Source organism: Pleurodeles waltl, chromosome 9 (assembly GCF_031143425.1).
Source record: "Pleurodeles waltl isolate 20211129_DDA chromosome 9, aPleWal1.hap1.20221129, whole genome shotgun sequence".
Taxonomy (NCBI): Eukaryota; Metazoa; Chordata; class Amphibia; order Caudata; family Salamandridae; genus Pleurodeles; species Pleurodeles waltl.
Genome location: NC_090448.1, coordinates 1,181,920,278 through 1,181,940,678, shown reverse-complemented (window position 1 = coordinate 1,181,940,678; position 20,401 = coordinate 1,181,920,278). Strand labels below are relative to the sequence as shown.

At 47.3% G+C, this 20,401-nt stretch overlaps 1 protein-coding gene across 7 annotated transcripts in view; it reads left to right on the top strand.

Moving 5' to 3' along the window:
• The window catches only part of RALGAPA1 (Ral GTPase activating protein catalytic subunit alpha 1), a 623,631-nt gene that overhangs the window by 211,331 nt on the left and 391,899 nt on the right, over positions 1-20,401 (top strand). For 5 of the 7 annotated variants that reach the window (XM_069209123.1, XM_069209128.1, XM_069209125.1 and 2 more), the window contains 3 exons: positions 476-1,918; positions 11,091-11,203; positions 11,419-11,635. In XM_069209123.1, the coding sequence (XP_069065224.1) occupies positions 476-1,918; positions 11,091-11,203; positions 11,419-11,635 (1,773 nt within the window). The remainder of the gene's footprint in view (positions 1-475; positions 1,919-11,090; positions 11,204-11,418; positions 11,636-20,401) is intronic. The other 2 variants (XM_069209127.1, XM_069209126.1) reach the window with 1 other exon arrangement.

Sequence of the window (20,401 nt, the reverse complement as noted above, 5' to 3'; positions counted from 1 at the left end):
AACAGTGTTACATGGTGAAGAGCTGGCAGTGCTTGGGGGATGATAGATCGGATGAGGGAGAATGTCTGCAGCCAGAGGAAGGGGCAGAGGGACAGCAAAGGCAGGTGAGAGACGAGCAGCAGCAGAAACTGTTGATGGCAGAGAGGAGTGCCTGAGAAATGGAAACCGCTGAGGGTAAGGAAAAGAGGTCGGGCAAGGAAGACCTGATGGGAGAGCAGGATAGCCAGAAAAAAGGCAGGTTCTTCTGAAGGAAGAGGAACCTTTGCAGTTCAATAACACTTCCTTTGAGCAGAGAAGATCTTGACAAATGTAAATGTGAAGCTGTTTGAAAGCTAAACTAGATTTCCTATCACCTTGGTTATATTTGAATGCTTTCATGGCCGCATGCCTCTAGTTCTGCCCCCCTCATCCTTTTCTGGATCTACTTCATAGCAATAACATTAACGTAATGTTTGAATCTCTTTCTCTTCCACAGACATGGATGACGCTCAGATTCTTCCGCCTCGTGTAAGGCATTTCTCACACAGTGAAGACGGCCCCAGTGAAGTCTTTGGAGCGGCGGGTGAGGATCACCCTCCGCTGCCCCGGAGCAGCAGTACATCCGACCTCATGGAACCTCTCACTGCTGAGCGTGCCAAAGGTGCAGAACCCGTCCAAGCCTCTCCACCCCATCACACGCCAGGCCCTCTGAGCACCACAGAGGCCTTGCCACCCTGTAGAGCCACTGAGGGTCCAAGTGCCGCTCCCTCTGCCGATACTAACACCGGGGACCACACCACGGAGGGTGGGGAAAGCATATACGATCATCTTTGTGGCTCAGCAGACCTCACAGATGCAGAGCTGGCCTGGTACACCGATTGTGAGGGAGAAGATCTCCTGGCCTCGCTGAAAGAATTTCTGGGGGAGGGAAATTACACTGGCAGCCCTGGGGTAGAGACGCCACAGTCCAGCCCCCACAAGGCAGACAGTATGCTGGAGCAGGCAGACGCGCCGTGTGCCCTGCAGGCGGTTGCTGAGAGTCATGCAGGCACAGGGAAGCCTGGTGTCCTTGATCACTCTCTAGATCATGTCCTAGATCCCGGGGAGGTAGGGACAGATCCCGATGGTTTGGGCCCAGAGATTCAGCTTGATATTGAAGAAGCCATTGATGGTAGCCTGCCCATTGCAGAGGAGTCAGGCAGGGGGAAAGGTGACGAGTACAGGCAGGAGGTTCTGCAAACCCCAGACAGTACTCTGGGGGAGAAGTGTGAGAGTGGGGAGGGTTACCAGACTCAGGCTCTTTCAGTCCTCAGGCACTCGGCCACTAGCTCTGTTCCTGCTGAGCCTCCTCACTCAGCAGGACCTGGGCTACCATCTCAAGCCAAAAGACGACCCCCAGAAGTGGTCACTCACAGGGGCAAGATGTCAAAAATAGCAGGCAAGAAGCGAAACGGTGTTCAGGTTAGTTTCAGACCGGCTACAGAGTCTGTTCTCTTCTATAACCCACTGGAGATTAAGGGGGCCCCATGGAAGACCCGACTGCGCCGGTTCAGTGCTTTCAGTAGTGGTGGGGCCACGAGCAGCCATAGTTCATCTTCTGCGGTGGAGCCTTTAAAATCTGGGTTTTCTGGACCCGCTGACCTGTTGAGAGTAGCGTCTAGTCCTCGCAGCATTTCCCCAGATCCGAGCCGTGATCTGAAGCATGCTTCCCAGAAGGAAGGTGGGCCCCAGTCTTCCAGTCTCAGCACCTCAAGGTCATCTAGTCAGGAAGCAGGTCATCCGCAGAGCTCCCTGGGTGGCGTGTATAAAACTGTTGTCCATGCTCTTTCCAAGCCGAAGGCCAATGTTTCCCCCCAGAGGCCGCACCGGACCCAGGCCGAGGCTCCGCTGAGGGACCTGTATGGCCATGTAATGGGCTATTTTGGAAAGAAAGCATCAGGTGAGCAGTGGCTGAGACCCAGGGCCAAGTGACTCCCTTCTGGCTTGAATGCAGCTGAAACGAGCTACCTGTGAATCAAGCGGCTTTGGGGTGACAGGCCGCTCCCCCTTCCTCCTTCCTTTTGGGTTTTGCATGTGGCTTCTGCAGCTTGTCAAAGCACAGCGCATGCATATGTTGTGCCCTGCCCGCTCCACTGCACTAACCCTCTTTCTGGCACATTGTTTTCCTTTTCACCCCTTCGCAGCTGAGCCTGATTTGAGAATGTCTGAGCTGGAAAGTGGGAGCTTGCAAGAATTTACCCTGATATTTCCTGCAGAAATGTTAGCAGTTTGGGTTATCCAGAATGGCACAGTTCCAAATTAACATTTCTGCACATATAAAATACAGCCCCTGTTTAATTTAGGACAATAGATGTGTTTTTAAGGAAATCTGAAAATTCCAGTTGAAGTACTGAAGGTGAGTCTATCCTGCCCAGAAGAAAGTGTGTCGTTTTCCATATATGATGTCAGATTTGCTGCTGAACCATCCACAGGCAGATTATAATGACCCCATTAGCGTAGGCCTTGACCTCTCTGGCAGCACTGCACGAGCATCTCGTGCACAATGAAGAGTACCGTAGGAAGGAGTATTCCAGCTTGTTAGCAGGATATGTTTGGTGTGCAGCATTTGAAACTGCAGTTCTCTAGTGAGGAAGTGGATGGTACCGATGTGACCATATAGTTAGTCCCATTCGCCAAAATAATGATCTGGCAGAAAGGTTCAGAACCTCAACCGTGGAGACAGAAAACATAAGTTTGTAAGACTTTCCTGATAGAAGATCAGGTTGAGTTCTTATTTGCTTTGACAGAGTTCTATGCAGTTGTTGCAGCTCTCATAAATATCTGGTTTATGGAATCAAAGATATTGACTCTCAGTCTTTTCAGACCAGAGTTCTTGCTTTTTAGACCTTTTTGTGCAACAGATATGGGAAGCAACCTGCGTAGTAAATACTGAGGTGAAGAGTGAAAATTGCTCCTGGCTATAATACAAAGCCAGTGTACATTACTCAAGATTGGGGAAATGTTGGCGAAGATTCTTAGGAGGATACGAGTCTTGTGTAAATGTAAGTCAGCTGTAGGAGGAACATGAAGCATGAGGGACGCCTGCTGGCACAGTGTTCTCCATGGCCTGCTGTTAGTCGTTTGATCGTCATCAGTTAATGAAGGTAAAGCTTTAAAGATTGAGATGATCTGTTGATTTGCAAGAGAGTGTCCAAGCCCAGCAGCTTCAGAGGGAGACGACATCAAACCTGAGTTCATCGAAATGTTGAGTCTCCTAATGGTTCTGCATCGAGGTTGTCCTGCGCTGACGTATTGTGAGACTGGAGTGAAGACTGAGGATATGCTTAGTGTGCAAGAGATATAAATCAAATGCTTTTCATATGTTTATTGATGGTTTGGGAACTCCTGAACACTCGAACAGTGAGCTAACACTACAAGTTTAACAAAGATAGTGTAGGTAATGTTCCCTAAAAGGACTGGACACAGTTGTGATGTGTGCTTTCTAACCTTTACTAATTGAAATCAGTTGAATAAAAAAGGGTCATTTAATGTAAGTGTTGGTTGTGAAAGCTCATGCGGTGCTCAGCAGTTCAGATTAGTCTCCTGTGGTCGGCAGTCTCGAAGGACACGGATAGACTAAAAAGAATGAGGATAAGGAAGAATCCTCTTCATGCAAAGTGCTGTGCGCATCATCCGCTGTTTCTGTGCTAGAGTGTGAACCAGACTGATAATCTGCGAACAAGTGGAATGTCATCCATGAGAGACCAGTTAACTGGAGGCACATCTCTGAATTGTTCTCCTCACCCTGGCTAAATTGAAATGGTCTAAATGTGGGTAATATTTTGAGATGAAGTTTTTTTTTAAATTTTATTTTGTGGCAGGAGTAAATCGATTAGTTTTTAGTCGTCCGATGAAGAGTGTTTGGACAAGTGAGGCGTAGATAAACAAACACAATGCTCTGTTGTTCTGTTGTGCGGAGTCCTTACTCTCCTTCAACAGCTATCCATTTTAGCATGTTAAGTGACTTTTGGCCTGATTTAGAACTTGGTGGACAGGTTACTCTGTCACAACGGTGACGGATATCCTGTCCGTCATCTAAATCCTATTCTATCCTATGGGACTTAGATTTCAGAGGACAGGATATCTGTCACCATTATGGAGTTACTTGTCCACCCTCTGTTTTCCACATGTGGACTTGAACATCTTTTATTGACTGGAGATGTTCTGATTCATGATCACAAGCAGAATTCAGGCCTGTGCAGAGCTTGTGGTGCACCAGAAGTGTGTCCCTGCCAGTAGTAGAGAGTATTTACTTGCTTCTCATCCTGAGCTGAGAGCTTCTCCACTGAGACAAGTTACCACATATCCCTTTTTAATGTGCCATCAGTGGCCTATACCTAGGGTCCCTTTCTTCACGATGTGGTGTGCTGGAAGACCGTATGCAGCACGAATGATGTCTTCTGCAAAGATACAACTTATGCAGCACAAGACAGTGAGCTCTGCACTTTGCAGTGCCATTCTAGCTGCAGCAGCCTGGAGCTGTCCCTGAGACACCTCATACCAGTTTTACCCTGCTCCCATGCCTCGCTACTAAACTTCCGTAGTGATATGTTGAAAGAATGGTATTCATGGATTTGTAAGCAAAACGTTACTGATATAAAACAAAAAAATCAAATTTTTACTAAAATAGGAAAAAGACGCTACAAACATATGAAAATTAGGAAGTAGCAAAACTTGCTAACAATGGGGGAAACTGTTGTGCTTTTGGTCACAGGTAGTTCCGTGAAGCCCTATTTGGCCACCCATGCGCTTTAGAAACGACAATAACTAGACTAGATACAGGAGAATGAAGTAAATGAACCCTCAGTGATAAAGTGGCATACCAGCCCCTTCTTAGTAGAACAGTTTTAGAAATGATACCGCTAGTCTTAACTAGGTGAAAGAAAAGGTATTATTACTACGAATTAACACGGGAACGTCATTGATCTGGGTGACCTACAGGAAGCCGATTGTTAGAAATAGGGTCTTTGGTTGGCAGTCAGGTTACCCTCTATCTAGTCAGGGTAAAGGAGAATCACTCTCAGCTAACACCTGCTCACACCCTTGGTAGCTTGGCACGAGCAGGCAGGCTTAACTTCAGAGTGCCAGGTGTAAAGTATTTGTATCAACACACACATTAACTTAATGAAAACACTTCAAAATGACACAACACAGGTTTAGAAAAATAGAAAATATTTATCTAAACAAAACAAGACCAAAAAGAGTCATGTGATTTTAAACACAACGCTAATGCTGTTATCGTGGAAATGTACCTGGGCGCGTCAAAAATAACCCCGCACGGGCGGGTGTGCATCAAAAGGGGCTTGCGATGCGTCGATATCACTCACGAGCGAGACCGTGCGTCGTTTCTCCTTCAGTCGGGTTAGCATGCGTTGTTTCTTCTCTCCGCAGGAGAGCGATGCGTCGAACAGCACTCTCGAGTCCAGGCAGGGCCTTGCGTTGTTTTTACACGCCCAGCGATGTTTGCGTCAAAAATCCTGTGGCACAGTGGTTCGAAAACCACGCAGCGCGGGTTGCAATCTCACCCTCCTCTGTCAGCGAGCTATGTGTCGTTTCTTCAGCCGCGTGCATCTATCTTACATCCGCACTGCAGGGAAGCGTCTATTTCAGATGCGAAGCTGGTGGTGCGTAGATTTTTCAGCCACGTCTCGGAGTTGCGTCGATCTTTTCCCCGCACAGCGGTCTGTGTGTGGGTTTCTTACTCTTGTTCTGCCAGCTTCTCCTCTCAGGGTCCCAGGAACTGGATGGGCACCACATGGCAGGGTAGGAGTCGCAGCTGAGGCTCCAAGTGCTGGCAGGGAGAAGTCTTTGCTATCCCCGAGATTTCAACAACAGGAGGCAAGCTCAGTTTCAAGCCCTTGGAGAGTTCATCACAAGAAGGAAGGCACACAAAGTCCAGTCTTTGTCCTCTTGCACAGGCAGAAGCAGCAACTGCAGGATAGCTCCACAAAGCACATTCACAGGCAGGGCAGCTCCTCTTCCTCATCTCTTCAGCTCTTCTTCAGACAGAGGTTCCTCTTGGTTTCCAAAAATGATCTAAAATCTGTGGGTTTGGGTGCCCTTCTTATACCCATTTTGCACTTTGAAGTAGGCTTACTTCAAAGAAAAGTCCCTCTTGTTTGTGAAATCCTGCCTTGCCCAGGCCAGGCCCCAGGCACACACCAAGGGGTTGGAGACTGCATTGTGTGAGGGCAGGCACAGCCCTTTCAGGTGTGAGTGACCACTCCTCCCCTCCCTCCTACCACAGATGGCTCATCAGGATGTGCAGGCTACACCCCACCTCCTTTTGTGTCACTGTTTAGAGAGAGGTGCAAACAGCCCAACTGCTAAACTGACCCAGACAGGGAAGCCACAAACAGGCAGAGTCACAGAAATGGTTTATGCAAGAAAATGCTCACTTTCTAAAAGTGGCATTTTCAAACACACAATCTTAAAATCAACTTTACTAAAAGATGTATTTTTAAATTGTGAGCTCAGAGACCCCAAACTCCACATGTCTATCCACTCCCAAAGGGAATCTACACTTTAATCATTTTTAAAGGTAGCCCCCCATGTTAACCTATGAGAGAGAGGTAGGCCTTGCAACAGTGAAAAACGAATTTGGCAGTATTTCACTGTCAGGACATATAAATGTCCTACCTTAAACATACACTGCACCCTGCCAATGGGGCTACATAGGGGCTACCTTAGGGGTGTCTTACATGTAAGAAAAGGGAAGATTTATGCCTGACAAGTGGGTACACTTTCTAAGTCAAATTGGCAGTTTAAAACTGCACACAGAGACACTGCAGTGGCAGGTCTGAGCCATGTTTCTAGAGCTACTATTGTGGGTGGCACAATCAGTGCTGCAAGACCACTAGTAGCATTTGATTTACAGGCCCTGGGCACCTCTAGTGCACTGTACTAGGGACTTACCAGTAAATCAAATATGCCAATCATGGATGAACCAATTGCATACTCATTTTGTATAGGATCAGTTGCACTTTAGCACTGGTTAGCAGTGGTAAAGTGCCCAGAGTAACCAAAACCGAGTGAACAACCTGGGAAACAGAGGCAAAAAGTTAAGGGAGACCACGCCAAGGATGAAAAGTTCAACACCGGTGAAATCTCCTTTTCAGCGCATCGTGCCGGGCATTATTGGAATATTTTTGGTAGAGCCTTTGTTAAATGAATGAACATTTGAATGTTAGATCCTCAGGTTCAAACTCTGGCGTTTTACTGAATGGATGTTATGAGTCTGCACACATCTGTCCTTCATAAAAGGGCATAGAGAGTACAGTGACTCACTTTGAAAAGGGATGATCAGTGCTAATTAAGTATTCGTAATACAACTACTATATACATCATTCTGTATTAAGTGTTTCCAATAGACCATATAATTGTCTTTACAAACTTTGGGAACACCAATATCTTCAGTCTCTACAACAACTTGTACAAATATTCCATCTAAAATTATGACACTACCCAATCCTTTTGAAGATTTGCAAACACGTAGAATCCTTAAAATGTGGATGAGGTACATAGATGACACGTTTCTTGTGTGGTCAAGACCTGAAGACCTGCAGCTGGATTGAATTAAGGCTGTGAACAGTAGCCACAACATCATTTACTTAATGTGTGAAATGAAGAAAACATAATTCCTCATTTATTTATGCAGGCACTCAGTTGAAAGCACATTGTTCACAAAATGTACAGATACAAATCTCACAGGCATCAAGTTTTCACCTAGAAGGATTAAGCCGAGGTCTCCCACAGGATCAGATTAATATTTGAAACTAATTATATCAAGGAAGATGTTTAGTAAAGGAACAAATCTGTTATTCAAGCAAGAGACCTTGTTTGACTTGATTGCAGTGGAAAAAGAAAGTAGGCCGTCATACAGGTAACAGAAGCCCTTGTGGATGTTCTCGCGTGGACAGGAGCCTGGAGCTCCTTGGCTCTCAGCGGATTAGAAGGGACCGGAACATAGAAGAAGGTGAAGAGCACTGTGGTGCAATCCTGGACTCTGAGCGTGGTGAGACCTGCCCAGATGAATCCCTGTCTGTGTGATGGCCTGCAAAAACTCTTCTTCAGAGAGAAGGAAGAGTTCTGCTATTTCAGTCGTGGTCTTGGGAGAGTGCCCTGTTTGCTGGTTGTGGTTGTCCTCATTCTTTCTAGCCCCTCGTGGTCATGGTTTAAAGTTGTGACTAGGTGCTATACATGAGGCACAGTTTAGCAGTTGCTTTTGGAAACTGTTGCGTGAAATGGGAGTCTGTATTCTCCAGTCCATGCTGCACCCAGAAATCTTATCACAAACTAGCTGTTCATGTGATAAGGACGCTAAAGCTTGGTGCTGTCCGCTTGGGGTGATCTGTGCAGTGCCATGATGGTCACATGGAGCTAGCGCCTGCTGGCCCTCTTACCCGGCACAAAAACTGTGGCTGTGGATGAGTTTTTTTGGCAGAATGCAACCATTATGTTGTTGCAACCTAGTTCTTTCACCATTATTATCTTGATGGGACTAGTAACTACTTCTGCAGCGGTTACTTCTGTGCCTTGGCTAACTCTTCTGCATACGAGACATGGCCCCTTCCCTGTTGGATTTTACACCCTCGCAAGACCTTTTTTTTGCCACCAAACAGTAAGGATTCATGCTTCCAAGATTTAATTGTTTGATTAACCTTTTGATCGTTTTGAATCCTGTGCTGTTTGAGCCTTGTTCTTTGTTCTTAGGCATGGGCCGCTTATGCTGACGCGTTTCAGTCATTAGCCTTGTGCGTTGTAGCTGTCTGCTTGCAGCCGCTGATTTGCATGGTTTCTGGTCCCCGCATTTGCGCTCAGTCGTCCAGCTCTGTGTGAGCTTCCATTGTACAGGGTCACCCCAGAAGCACCTGGCTGGCAGTCAGCGTCAGGGTGACCTGAGCCCATACGAGGCGGTGGATTTCATCCTTACATAGAAGAGCTTGGAGTAGAGCACAAGCTGCGGTGTTAAGTACCATTTCTGCCTCCAAGTATTATCTCCCTCAAGCCTGTTCTCCAGTTTTCATATTCAGGTCACCGTCCCCAGCCCTGGGAAGACGATCTGACTTACTCCTAGAAAGGTAAAACTACCTTGTCTTCCCCAGGGCTGAAATAAGTTTTTTCCCCGCAGTAACCAGAGTGTTCCAGGGAGTTCTACTCCCCAGCCCTGTACTTGGCGGTGTCTGCTCCGATTCCAGAGTTGGAATGGATTGCTGCTACAGGTTGTCTGTGAGGCATGTGTATTACACACTCCCTGTTTTACAATGACAGAGGACGCTGACTTACACTAATGTCCAATAATGCTGTAATGCACTAATACTGTATTCCACTCCAGAAAACAGATTGGACCTCAAGCAACGCTGTTGTGCCCTCAGTGCTAGTCTAGGTCAATTGAAAATAAGGTGCCCTATGAACGACACGCGTGGTTAGCGACAACAGTCATTAGATAGACAGGTATGCTATGCTCAGCACCGCAATAATGCTCTATTCACAGACAGGTGGCAGACAGTTACCCAAATGTTGAAATTTCTGCCCTTTCACCTGCTAGCTGGCATGGCTCATGGATGAGGAAAACGCTTCATGGAGGACACATTTCTTCGGGGGAGAAGGGAGTGTTTTCCTCCTCTCCTTTTCTTCAAGCAATTTCCCTTCTAATCCTTTTGTTGATTCTGACAACTCTGGTTTCTCTTCGTCAGGTATGATTTTTCTAAAAAACTCAGATGCCAGAGTGGCCTTAACTACTCCTCTAAAACCTGCTCCCACGTTTGGAAGTGGCCAATCACATTTTACACTTGTTCCCTCCATTGACGACCCTGAGTTCCTGGTGTGTGACCTCAATTCAGGTCTGTCTTTCCAGAAGAACACTTCCAGCATCCATGCAGCCGGGAGTCTACCAGCCTGTATGAGATCATATGAAAGCAAAGCTGATGCGTCGTGCCCTCTCTCGTGTGCTGATTCTGTGTCGCTGGTTCCATGCTATCCTTGAAGGGTTCTGTATAAAGCTGTTGAGATCAGAAGATGTGTACTCTGTCAGTGAGTCTCTGATATCTTGGAGGGGCTCTGAACACAGCCCACGGACTGCAGGCTTTCCCTGAGCGTTGGCTGCTCTGCAGTGAATGTTGGATGCTCATTCCCTTGTGTTTACTTGGATCTAGGGGCTTCACTTTTGGTTGGCTCTTAGTCTGACCGACCTTAGTTAAACCTGGGACTTCCTTACGTCATTGGATGAGACGTTGTTGCATGCTTCAGAGTAATGTGGAAATGTCTAGACACTGGTGGTGTAACTGTACGTAATGGGCATTGTGGCTTTGTATCCAAGGAGGAGGATGCCACAGACCAATGGATACAAGGTGTAGGCTGTGGCAGGGAGACTGGGCCAAACCAATGATCAATTCAAAAGAGTTTGTCAGCCTGGGCGCAAGATTGATGCCTAGCGTAGAGTAACTGTCTTGTGTCGTGTGCGGTGAAGGAGGCGTGTGAGGTGCAGCACCAGCGACCACATGTCCTGGGCCTACGATAGCCAATAATGAACAGTCAAACACTCCATCGTGTGCTTTTTGGGATGGGCAGGAGAGTGCACGGAATGGTCGGTAGTAGCAGGTATTTGTCCTTTGTATCCAGTTGGTACAGAAGCAGAGGGCAGAGGTAGTCTGTGGTACGCATAAGATTATCAGCCCTCATTCCGTTCCCACTGCACAGCTGAAGTGCTCCGAGAAGACGTGACACTTTTGAGGTTTCCACTGAGTCAGTATAAAACCTTTTGTTGCTCTATAATTGGAAAAGGTAGAGCAAGGGAAGTGTTGGCTCCCATCGTTCCCTCAGACCCCTTTGCAGATCTTGGTGCTGGAATGCAGACTAAACAAAATTAACCTATTTTAATCCTGTGTCCCCAGCTATCAAATTGATTAATTCCTAGCACTAATTTTTTTTGCCTCAGCATTCATCCTTAGCTGCATGCATAGCGAGGAGATTGGCTCAGTGGAGATCCCACATTTGCATTTTTAAAATATTTTAATTCAATGTGTTTTTGAACCAAACGTGTGCTTTAAATGTTGTTTCTGATTTGATTGTAGCCAATAAAGAAGGTCTATCCCATGGTGCGGGTGAAATGGGCAGCAGTACTTCCAATGTGCCTGACCTCATGGATGAATTTATACAGGAGAGGCTGCGCTCCGGCACTGCCCCAGTAAGTACTCTACCGGCTGGGCCCAGAGGTCGCCTCTGCTCTTCCTCCAGCCATCCCCTTGTGGACAGGGAATTACCTTCCTCAGTTTGCCTCCTAGGATTATTTCAGGCTTCTCTTTGATTGGGTTCCAAGGCAAACCATTTTTGTCACATTGAAATGAGCTTCACCTGACCAGCTGCTTTTGCAAGTCCTTCCTTGTCCTCTTTTGTCCATAGATTTTAACCAGGAGAGGAAGCAGTCCAGGCAGCCTGGAAGTCCCCAGGGACCTGCCTGACATACTGAACAAGCCGATCGGGACCCGCCCAGCAGATGACCCCGGTGTGCCCTCCGAATGGACATCTCCTGCTAGTGCAGGTAGCAGTGACCTGGTCAGCTCCGACAGCCACTCGGACTCGTTCAACGCCTTCCAGTATGACAGCCGCAAATTTGAAAGTAAATATATTACCTTCTTTGCTGTTACTTGATAAGTTTAGAGTTGTACTGGGTGCGGCTTCTGAAACATCTCAGGTCCCTATTTGCATGGTTCAGGGATGGGTGCTGTTGTCTTATCTGGGGTTTCAGAGGCTTCAGAGTTGCATAAGGTCCCCTTGTTCATCAGGCCACTCCACGTGCATGCGTTATCTGCAGTGACTCAATTCATGAGTTGACTGTGGAGTTGGCAGACCGGAGTCCTAACTGCACACACCCTTTTGACTCGTCTCGTCTGCTTTGCATTTAGGAGCAGACGGTAGTCTTGTAGCTTACCATGTTCTCCCCATACCCTCTGTTTCTTCCAGTGCTGGACTTTCCAGTTCAGGTCTGTACTCGGATTGTAGCCCAGGAAGGGAGCAAGGTGGAGTGTGACGAATTGGGACTGGGAGAAAGATTGAATGACTCTGCAGTTTTTTCTGCAGTTCAGTGAAGGTCAACCGCTCAGTCTCATAGTGAATTCTAGTGGTGGATCATAGTTACCTAGTTAAATGTATCTGCTCCACAGAAGAGACTGAATCAAGAAGCTGATTTAAAAAGGAGGGGGAGTATATGTGTCTAGAGACTTGTTCCGGTGTGAAAAGGTGTCAGCATGTAATTTTGGTTTGTTGCTGTAAGTGGAGAGGGAAGTCCCTGCAACATCTGTGCTAGCTACAGTCTTTAAGTTAGAAAAACTACTCAAAACCTGTAGAAAATGTGCATGTAAGACAGGTCTGAAGGGCAAGTGAACCAGGGAAGTGCAATGTCTTGCCAAGCAGCTTAACTGCAAATGAGAACAAAGAGGCAGGTAAGGAGTTCATGTTTGGTAGCGTTAGTAGTCTTGGGCCCAGGTTCACACAGTCCTGCCTAGGGAGCTGTTTATGCCTAATTCACTGTGCCTGGAAGCCCACAGAGGGGGCCTCTAGGGGGACCTCTGGATCTGCGTCACGAGCGAACAAAGTAGGCTTTATGGTGCTGGACTGCACCAAGGCATATCTTCTCTTCATAATTCAGATGGAGGTTGCAGCTGAGACGCTTAGGAGAGCGCAAGCAGCAGGACAAAAATAGGCAGCCTTGAAACAGGACTAGTTTTTAAACTATTATTTCTATAGTTAAAGGAAACCCTCAAGTAAGTGCCGTACACATGAGTGCAACAACTCATCCCGTATCAAGGAATTGACAAATCAAGTAACAGCTAGTAGTTGGAAATTTCTGATCTCAATAACAATTCTCGTTACACCTTGGCCTTGAAGATTACTTGTTAGCACATGGAGTCCCTGTCCGATGAGGCATTTTCCAACTTTCCCTGAAGCTTCAGAAAGATGGAGAGCACAAATTTCAAGGGAGTGGTCCCAAATCAGGTCATTCTTTTGTGTTGCCTTGTTCTTTCGTATCAGCTGTGTTATTTATCTGTTGTGAATTCGTTTTTCGTATCTCTCTCAGCCTTTGAATTACGGTGTTCGTGTACTCTTCCACTTCTTAGGAACACAGTGTTTGACAACCGATTTTAGAGCTAACAGCTTCAAGCTTCATGTACACAATGTGATGATAGGAGTATTTTATTGTGAACAATCCCCCGTGAGAGTGTCCTGGTGCTTTGGAAGGTGCGTGAGGCCGGCTTCTACGGACTTAAGATAAGAGCCAGGTCTTCAGCTACTTCTGGCACTCAAGAAGAGAGGGGGAGGTTCTGATGTGGAGTAGGAGGTCGTACCACATTTAAGGAGTTCTGTGTAAGAATGCACAACCTCATGATCTGCTTTTGTGTGTGTGGGATGTGTGCTACTTAGAGTTCGGCTGAGCGGAGGTGCCTGAATGGTTGATGGAACTTAACATAGGTAAGAAGCGCTGGGTTCTATTTAATGCTTTTGTTTTTGTGTGAAGAGCTTGAATTGTGCATGCTTATGTATTGGGAGCCATTGGAGTTCCTCGAGGTGTGGTGTGACATGAAACTAATTTGAGAGATTGTGGACTTGTGTAGGAAGCTGGCTCTTTATGTGATATATCAGTAACTGTATGTTCGATGGCATCTGTCGCTGTAGATACACATGTTGTGCATAGCCCGCCATCTGGTGTTGGGTCGGAGTGTTACAAGTTGTTTTTCTTCGAAGAAGTCTTTCGAGTCACGGGACCGAGGGACTCCTCCTCTTTGTCTCCATTGCGCATGGGCGTCGACTCCATCTTCGACGCCGAGACAGTGGCACCGAGGAAGATCGACGCCGAGAGGTTTCGACTCCAAAAAAGAAAAAAGTCACCTCGGAGCCGAAAAAGAGTACAGACAGGGTTTCGGTGCCAAAACGAGCCGCAACCGACCCAGTTACCGGTTCCTATTCAGACGAGCAATCACTGTCCTCTCAGATGCGAAAGCATAGATTTCAGGAAGAGTTGCAATCCACCGAAGTGGACCATACGCAGAAACGTATTTTCATACAGGAAGGAACAGGGAAAATAAGCACCCTTCCCCCAATTAGGAGAAAAAGGAGACTGGAGTTTCAAACAGACCAAGCACCACAAGCAAAAATGGTGAAAAAGGTAACTCCGCCACCCTCTCCTCCACCTGTAACTAACGTTTCACCAGCACAAACTCCATCACATTCCCCGGCTCACACCACCGCGAGCCAAGGTGACCAGGACCAAGACGCTTGGGACTTATACGACGCCCCAGTGTCGGACAACAGTCCTGAGGCGTATCCCACAAAGCCCTCACCACCAGAAGACAGCACGGCTTATTCACAAGTGGTGGCTAGAGAGGCAGAGTTCCACAACGTAAACCTCCACTCAGAACCAGTTGAGGATTACTTCTTATTCAACACCCTCTCCTCCACCCACAGCTCCTACCAAAGCTTGCCTATGCTCCCAGGAATGCTTCGGCACGCAAAGGAAATCTTCAAGGAGCCGGTCAAGAGTAGGGCAATAACACCAAGGGTGGAAAAGAAATATAAAGCACCTCCCACAGACCCTGCTTTCATCACCACTCAGCTGCCACCAGATTCCGTCGTAGTAGGAGCAGCTCGCAAGAGAGCCAACTCCCACACATCTGGGGATGCACCACCCCCAGATAAAGAGAGCCGCAAGTTCGATGCAGCCGGAAAGAGAGTCGCAGTACAGGCTGCAAACCAGTGGCGCATCGCTAACTCCCAAGCACTACTTGCGCGCTATGACAGAGCCCATTGGGACGAGATGCAACACCTCATTGAGCATCTACCCAAGGAACTGCAAAAGAGGGCGAAGCAGGTGGTTGAGGAAGGACAGAACATATCTAATAATCCGATACGCTCCTCTATGGATGCAGCGGACACAGCTGCAAGAACAATTAACACATCTGTGACTATAAGAAGGTACGCATGGCTACGAACGTCTGGTTTTAAACCAGAGATACAGCAGGCAGTGCTCAATATGCCATTCAATGAGAAACAACTGTTCGGACCAGAGGTGGACACGGTGTAGGAGGCTGGACTGGCTTGTAGTGAGTACCAAGGGGTACTTGCACCTTGCACCAGGCCCAGTTATCCCTTATTAGTGTATAGGGTGTCTAGCAGCTTAGGCTGATAGATAATGGTAGCTTAGCAGAGCAGCTTAGGCTGAACTAGGAGACGTGTGAAGCTACTACAGTACCACTTAGTGTCATATGCACAATATCATAAGAAAACACAATACACAAGTTAAACTAAAAATAAAGGTACTTTATTTTTATGACAATATGCCAAAGTATCTTAGAGTGTACCCTCAGTGAGAGGATAGGAAATATACACAAGATATATATACACAATAGCAAAAATATGCTGTATAGTCTTAGAAAACAGTGCAAACAATGTATAGTTACAATATGATGCAATGGGGAAACATAGGGATAGGGGCAACACAAACCATATACTCCAAAAGTGGAATGCGAACCACGAATGGACCCCAAACCTATGTGACCTTGTAGAGGGTCGCTGGGACTATTAGAAAATAGTGAGAGTTAGAAAAATAACCCTCCCCAAGACCCTGAAAAGTGAGTGCAAAGTGCACTAAAGTTCCCCTAAGGACAAAGAAGTTGTGTTAGAGGAATAATGCAGGAAAGACACAAACCAACAATGCAACAACTGTGGATTTCCAATCTGGGGTACCTGTGAAACAAGGGGACCAAGTCCAAAAGTCACAAGCAAGTCGGAGATGGGCAGATGCCCAGGAAATGCCAGCTGCGGGTGCAAAGAAGCTTCTACTGGACAGAAGAAGCTGCGGTTTCTGCAGGAACGAAAAGGGCTAGAGACTTCCCCTTTGGTGGACGGATCCCTCTCGCCGTGGAGAGTCGTGCAGAAGTGTTTTCCCGCCGAAAGAACGCCAACAAGCCTTGCTAGCTGCAAATCGTGCGGTTAGCGTTTTTGGACGCTGCTGTGGCCCTGGAGGGACCAGGAGGTCGCAAATTGGACCAGGAGAGAGAGTGGACGGCGAGCAAGACCAGGAGCCCTCTCAGCAGCAGGTAGCACCCGGAGAAGTGCCAGAAACAGGCACTACGAGGATGCGTGAAACGGTGCTCACCCGAAGTCGCACAAAGAAGTCCCACGTCGCCGGAGAACAACTTAGGAGGTCGTGCAATGCAGGTTAGAGTGCCGTGGACCCAGGCTGGACTGTGCACAAAGGATTTCCGCCGGAAGTGCACGGAGGCCGGAGTAGCTGCAAAAGTCGCGGTTCCCAGCAAGGCAGTCTAGCGAGGTGAGGCAAGGACTTACCTCCACCAAACTTGGACTGAAGAGTCACTGGACTGTGGGGGCCACTTGGACAGAGTTGCTGGATTCGAGGGACCTCGCTCGTCGTGCTGAGAGGAGACCCAAGGGACCGGTAATGCAGCTTTTTGGTGCCTGCGGTTGCATGGGGAAGATTCCGTCGACCCACGGAAGATTTCTTCGGAGCTTCTGGTGCAGAGAGGAGGCAGACTACCCCCACAGCATGCACAAGCAGGAAAACAGTCGAGAAGGCGGCAGGATCAGCGTTACAGAGTTGCAGTAGTTGTCTTTGCTACTATGTTGCAGGTGTGCAGGCTTCCAGCGCGGTCAGCAGTCGATTCCTTGGCAGAAGGTGAAGAGAGAGATGCAGAGGAACTCGGATGAGCTCTTGCATTCGTTATCTAAAGTTTCCCCAGAGACAGAGACCCTAAATAGCCAGAAAAGAGGGTTTGGCTACCTAGGAGAGAGGATAGGCTACTAACACCTGAAGGAGCCTATCAGCAGGAGTCTCTGACGTCACCTGGTGGCACTGGCCACTCAGAGCAGTCCAGTGTGCCAGCAGCACCTCTGTTTCCAAGATGGCAGAGGTCTGGAGCACACTGGAGGAGCTCTGGACACCTCCCAGGGGAGGTGCAGGTCAGGGGAGTGGTCACTCCCCTTTCCTTTGTCCAGTTTCGCGCCAGAGCAGGGCTAAGGGGTCCCCTGAACTGGTGTAGACTGGCTTATGCAGAATTGGGCACATCTGTGCCCAAGAAAGCATTTCCAGAGGCTGGGGGAGGCTACTCCTCTCCTGCCTTCACACCATTTTCCAAAGGGAGAGGGTGTCACACCCTCTCTCAGAGGAAGTTCTTTGTTCTGCCATCCTGGGCCAGGCCTGGCTGGACCCCAGGAGGGCAGATGCCTGTCTGAGGGGTTGGCAGCAGCAGCAGCTGCAGTGAAACCCCAGGAAGGGCAGTTTGGCAGTACCAGGGTCTGTGCTACAGGCCACTGGGATCATGGGATTTTGCCAACTATGCCAGGATGGCATAGAGGGGGCAATTCCATGATTATAGACATGTTACATGGCCATAGTCGGAGTTACCATTGTGAAGCTACATATAGGTAGTGACCTATATGTAGTGCACGCGTGTAATGGTGTCCCCGCACTCACAAAGTTCAGGGAATTGGCTCTGAACAATGTGGGGGCACCTTGGCTAGTGCCAGGGTGCCCTCACACTAAGTAACTTTGCACCTAACCTTTACCAGGTAAAGGTTAGACATATAGGTGACTTATAAGTTACTTAAGTGCAGTGTAAAATGGCTGTGAAATAACGTGGACGTTATTTCACTCAGGCTGCAGTGGCAGGCCTGTGTAAGAATTGTCAGAGCTCCCTATGGGTGGCAAAAGAAATGCTGCAGCCCATAGGGATCTCCTGGAACCCCAATACCCTGGGTACCTCAGTACCATATACTAGGGAATTATAAGGGTGTTCCAGTAAGCCAATGTAAATTGGTAAAAATGGTCACTAGCCTGTTAGTGACAATTTGAAAGAAATGAGAGAGCATAACCACTGAGGTTCTGATTAGCAGAGCCTCAGTGAGACAGTTAGTCACTACACAGGTAACACATTCAGGCACACTTATGAGCACTGGGGCCCTGGGTTACCAGGGTCCCAGTGACACATGCAACTAAAACAACATATATACAGTGAAAAATGGGGGTAACATGCCAGGCAAGATGGTACTTTCCTACACACGGCAATTGAGAAACTGAAAAAGGACACTGACACTGCTAAAGCCATGGGCGCACTCTACTCCCCGCAGAGCAGAGGCACTTACAGCACCTTCTGCAAGACAACCTTTAGAGGGGGGTTTCGGGGTCAGGCCACACAAGCCAGCACCTCACCGACAACACCGTCCAGCTACCAGGGACAGTACCAAAGGGGAGGCTTTCGGGGCCAATACAGAGGACAATTCCCTAGGAATAGGGGAAAATTTCAAAGCCCCAAAACCCCTACAACCAAGCAGTGACTCACATGTCACTCATCCCCTCCACACAACACCAGTGGGGGGAAGAATAGGTCAGTATTACCAAGCATGGGAGGAAATAACTACAGACACTTGGGTCTTAGCAATTATCCAACATGGTTATTGCATAGAATTTCTACAAATCCCTCCAAACATACCACCAAAAGCACAGAATTTATCAAAACAACATTCAGACCTTCTGGAAACAGAAGTTCAAGCATTATTGCAAAAGAACGCAATAGAACTAGTACCAGAAACACAAATAAACACAGGAGTTTATTCACTGTACTTCCTAATACCAAAAAAGTAAAAAAACACTGACACCAATCCTAGACCTCAGAACACTTAACACCTACATCAAATCAGAACACTTTCACATGGTCACGCTACGAGAGGTGTTACCATTGCTAAAACAACAGGACTACATGACAACCTTAGATCTCAAAGACGCGTATTTCCACATACCCATACATCAGTCGCACAGGAAATACCTCAGGTTTGTATTCAAAGGAATACATTACCAATTCAAAGTATTGCCGTTTGGTTTAACAACCGCGCCAAGAGTCTTTACAAAATGTCTAGCAGTAGTGGCTGCACACATCAGAAGGCAGCAGATACACGTATTCCCGTATCTAGACGACTGGCTAATCAAGACCAACTCACTGACAAAGTGCTCACACCACACAAATTAGGTCATACAAACCCTCTACAAACTCGGTTTCACCATCAACTATGCAAAATCACACATTCTGCCGTGCAAAGTACAACAATACCTAGGAGCCATAATAGACACAACAAAAGGATTAGCCACTCCAAGTCCACAGAGAATTCAAAATTTCAACAAGATCATACAACGCATGTATCCAACACAAAGAATACAAGCAAAAATGATTTACAACTCCTAGGCATGATGTCCTCATGCATAGCCATTGTCCCGAACGCAAGACTGCACATGAGGCCCTTACAACAGTGCCTAGCATCACAATGGTCACAAGCACAGGGTCACCTTCTAGATCTGGTGTTGATAGACCGCCAAACATACCTCTCGCTTCTATGGTGAAACAGTATAAATTTAAACAAAGGGCGGCCTTTCCAAGACCCAGTGCCACAATACGTAATAACGACAGATGCTTCCATGACGGGGTGGGGAGCACACCTCGATCAACACAGCATACAAGGACAATGGGACGCACATCAAACAAAACTGCACATAAATCACCTGGAACTGCTAGCAGTTTTTCAAGCACTAAAAGTATTCCAACCAATCATAACTCACAAGTACATTCTTGTCAAAACAGACAACATGACAACAATGTATTATCTAAACAAACAGGGGGGGACACACTCACCGCAGCTGAGCCTTCTAGCACAAAAGATATGGCGCTGGGCAATTCACAACCACGTTCGCCTAATAGCACAGTTTATTCCAGGGATCCAGAATCAACTTGCAGACAATCTCTCTCGAGATCACCAACAGGTACACGAATGGGAAATTCACCCCCAAATTCTAAACACTTACTTCAAACTTTGGGGAACACCTCAAATAGACTTATTTGAAACAAAGGAGAACGCAAAATGCCAAAACTTCGCATCCAGATACCCACACAGGCAGTCTCAAGACAATGCCCTATGGATGAACTGGTCAGGGATATTTGCGTACGCTTTTCCCCCTCTCCCTCTCCTTCCATATCTAGTAAACAAATTGAGTCAAAACAAACTCAAACTCATACTGATAGCACCAACATGGGCAAGGCAACCTTGGTACACAACACTGCTAGACCTATCAGTAGTACCACACGTCAAGTTGCCCAACAGGCCAGATCTGTTAACACAACACAAACAACAGATCAGGCATCCAAACCCAGCATCGCTGAATCTAGCAATCTGGCTCCTGAAATCCTAGAATTCGGACACTTAAACCTCACACAAGAATGTATGGAAGTCATAAAGCAAGCTAGAAGACCATCCACTAGACACTGCTATGCAAGCAAATGGAAAAGGTTTGTTTGCTACTGCCATCAGAATCAAATTCAACCATTAC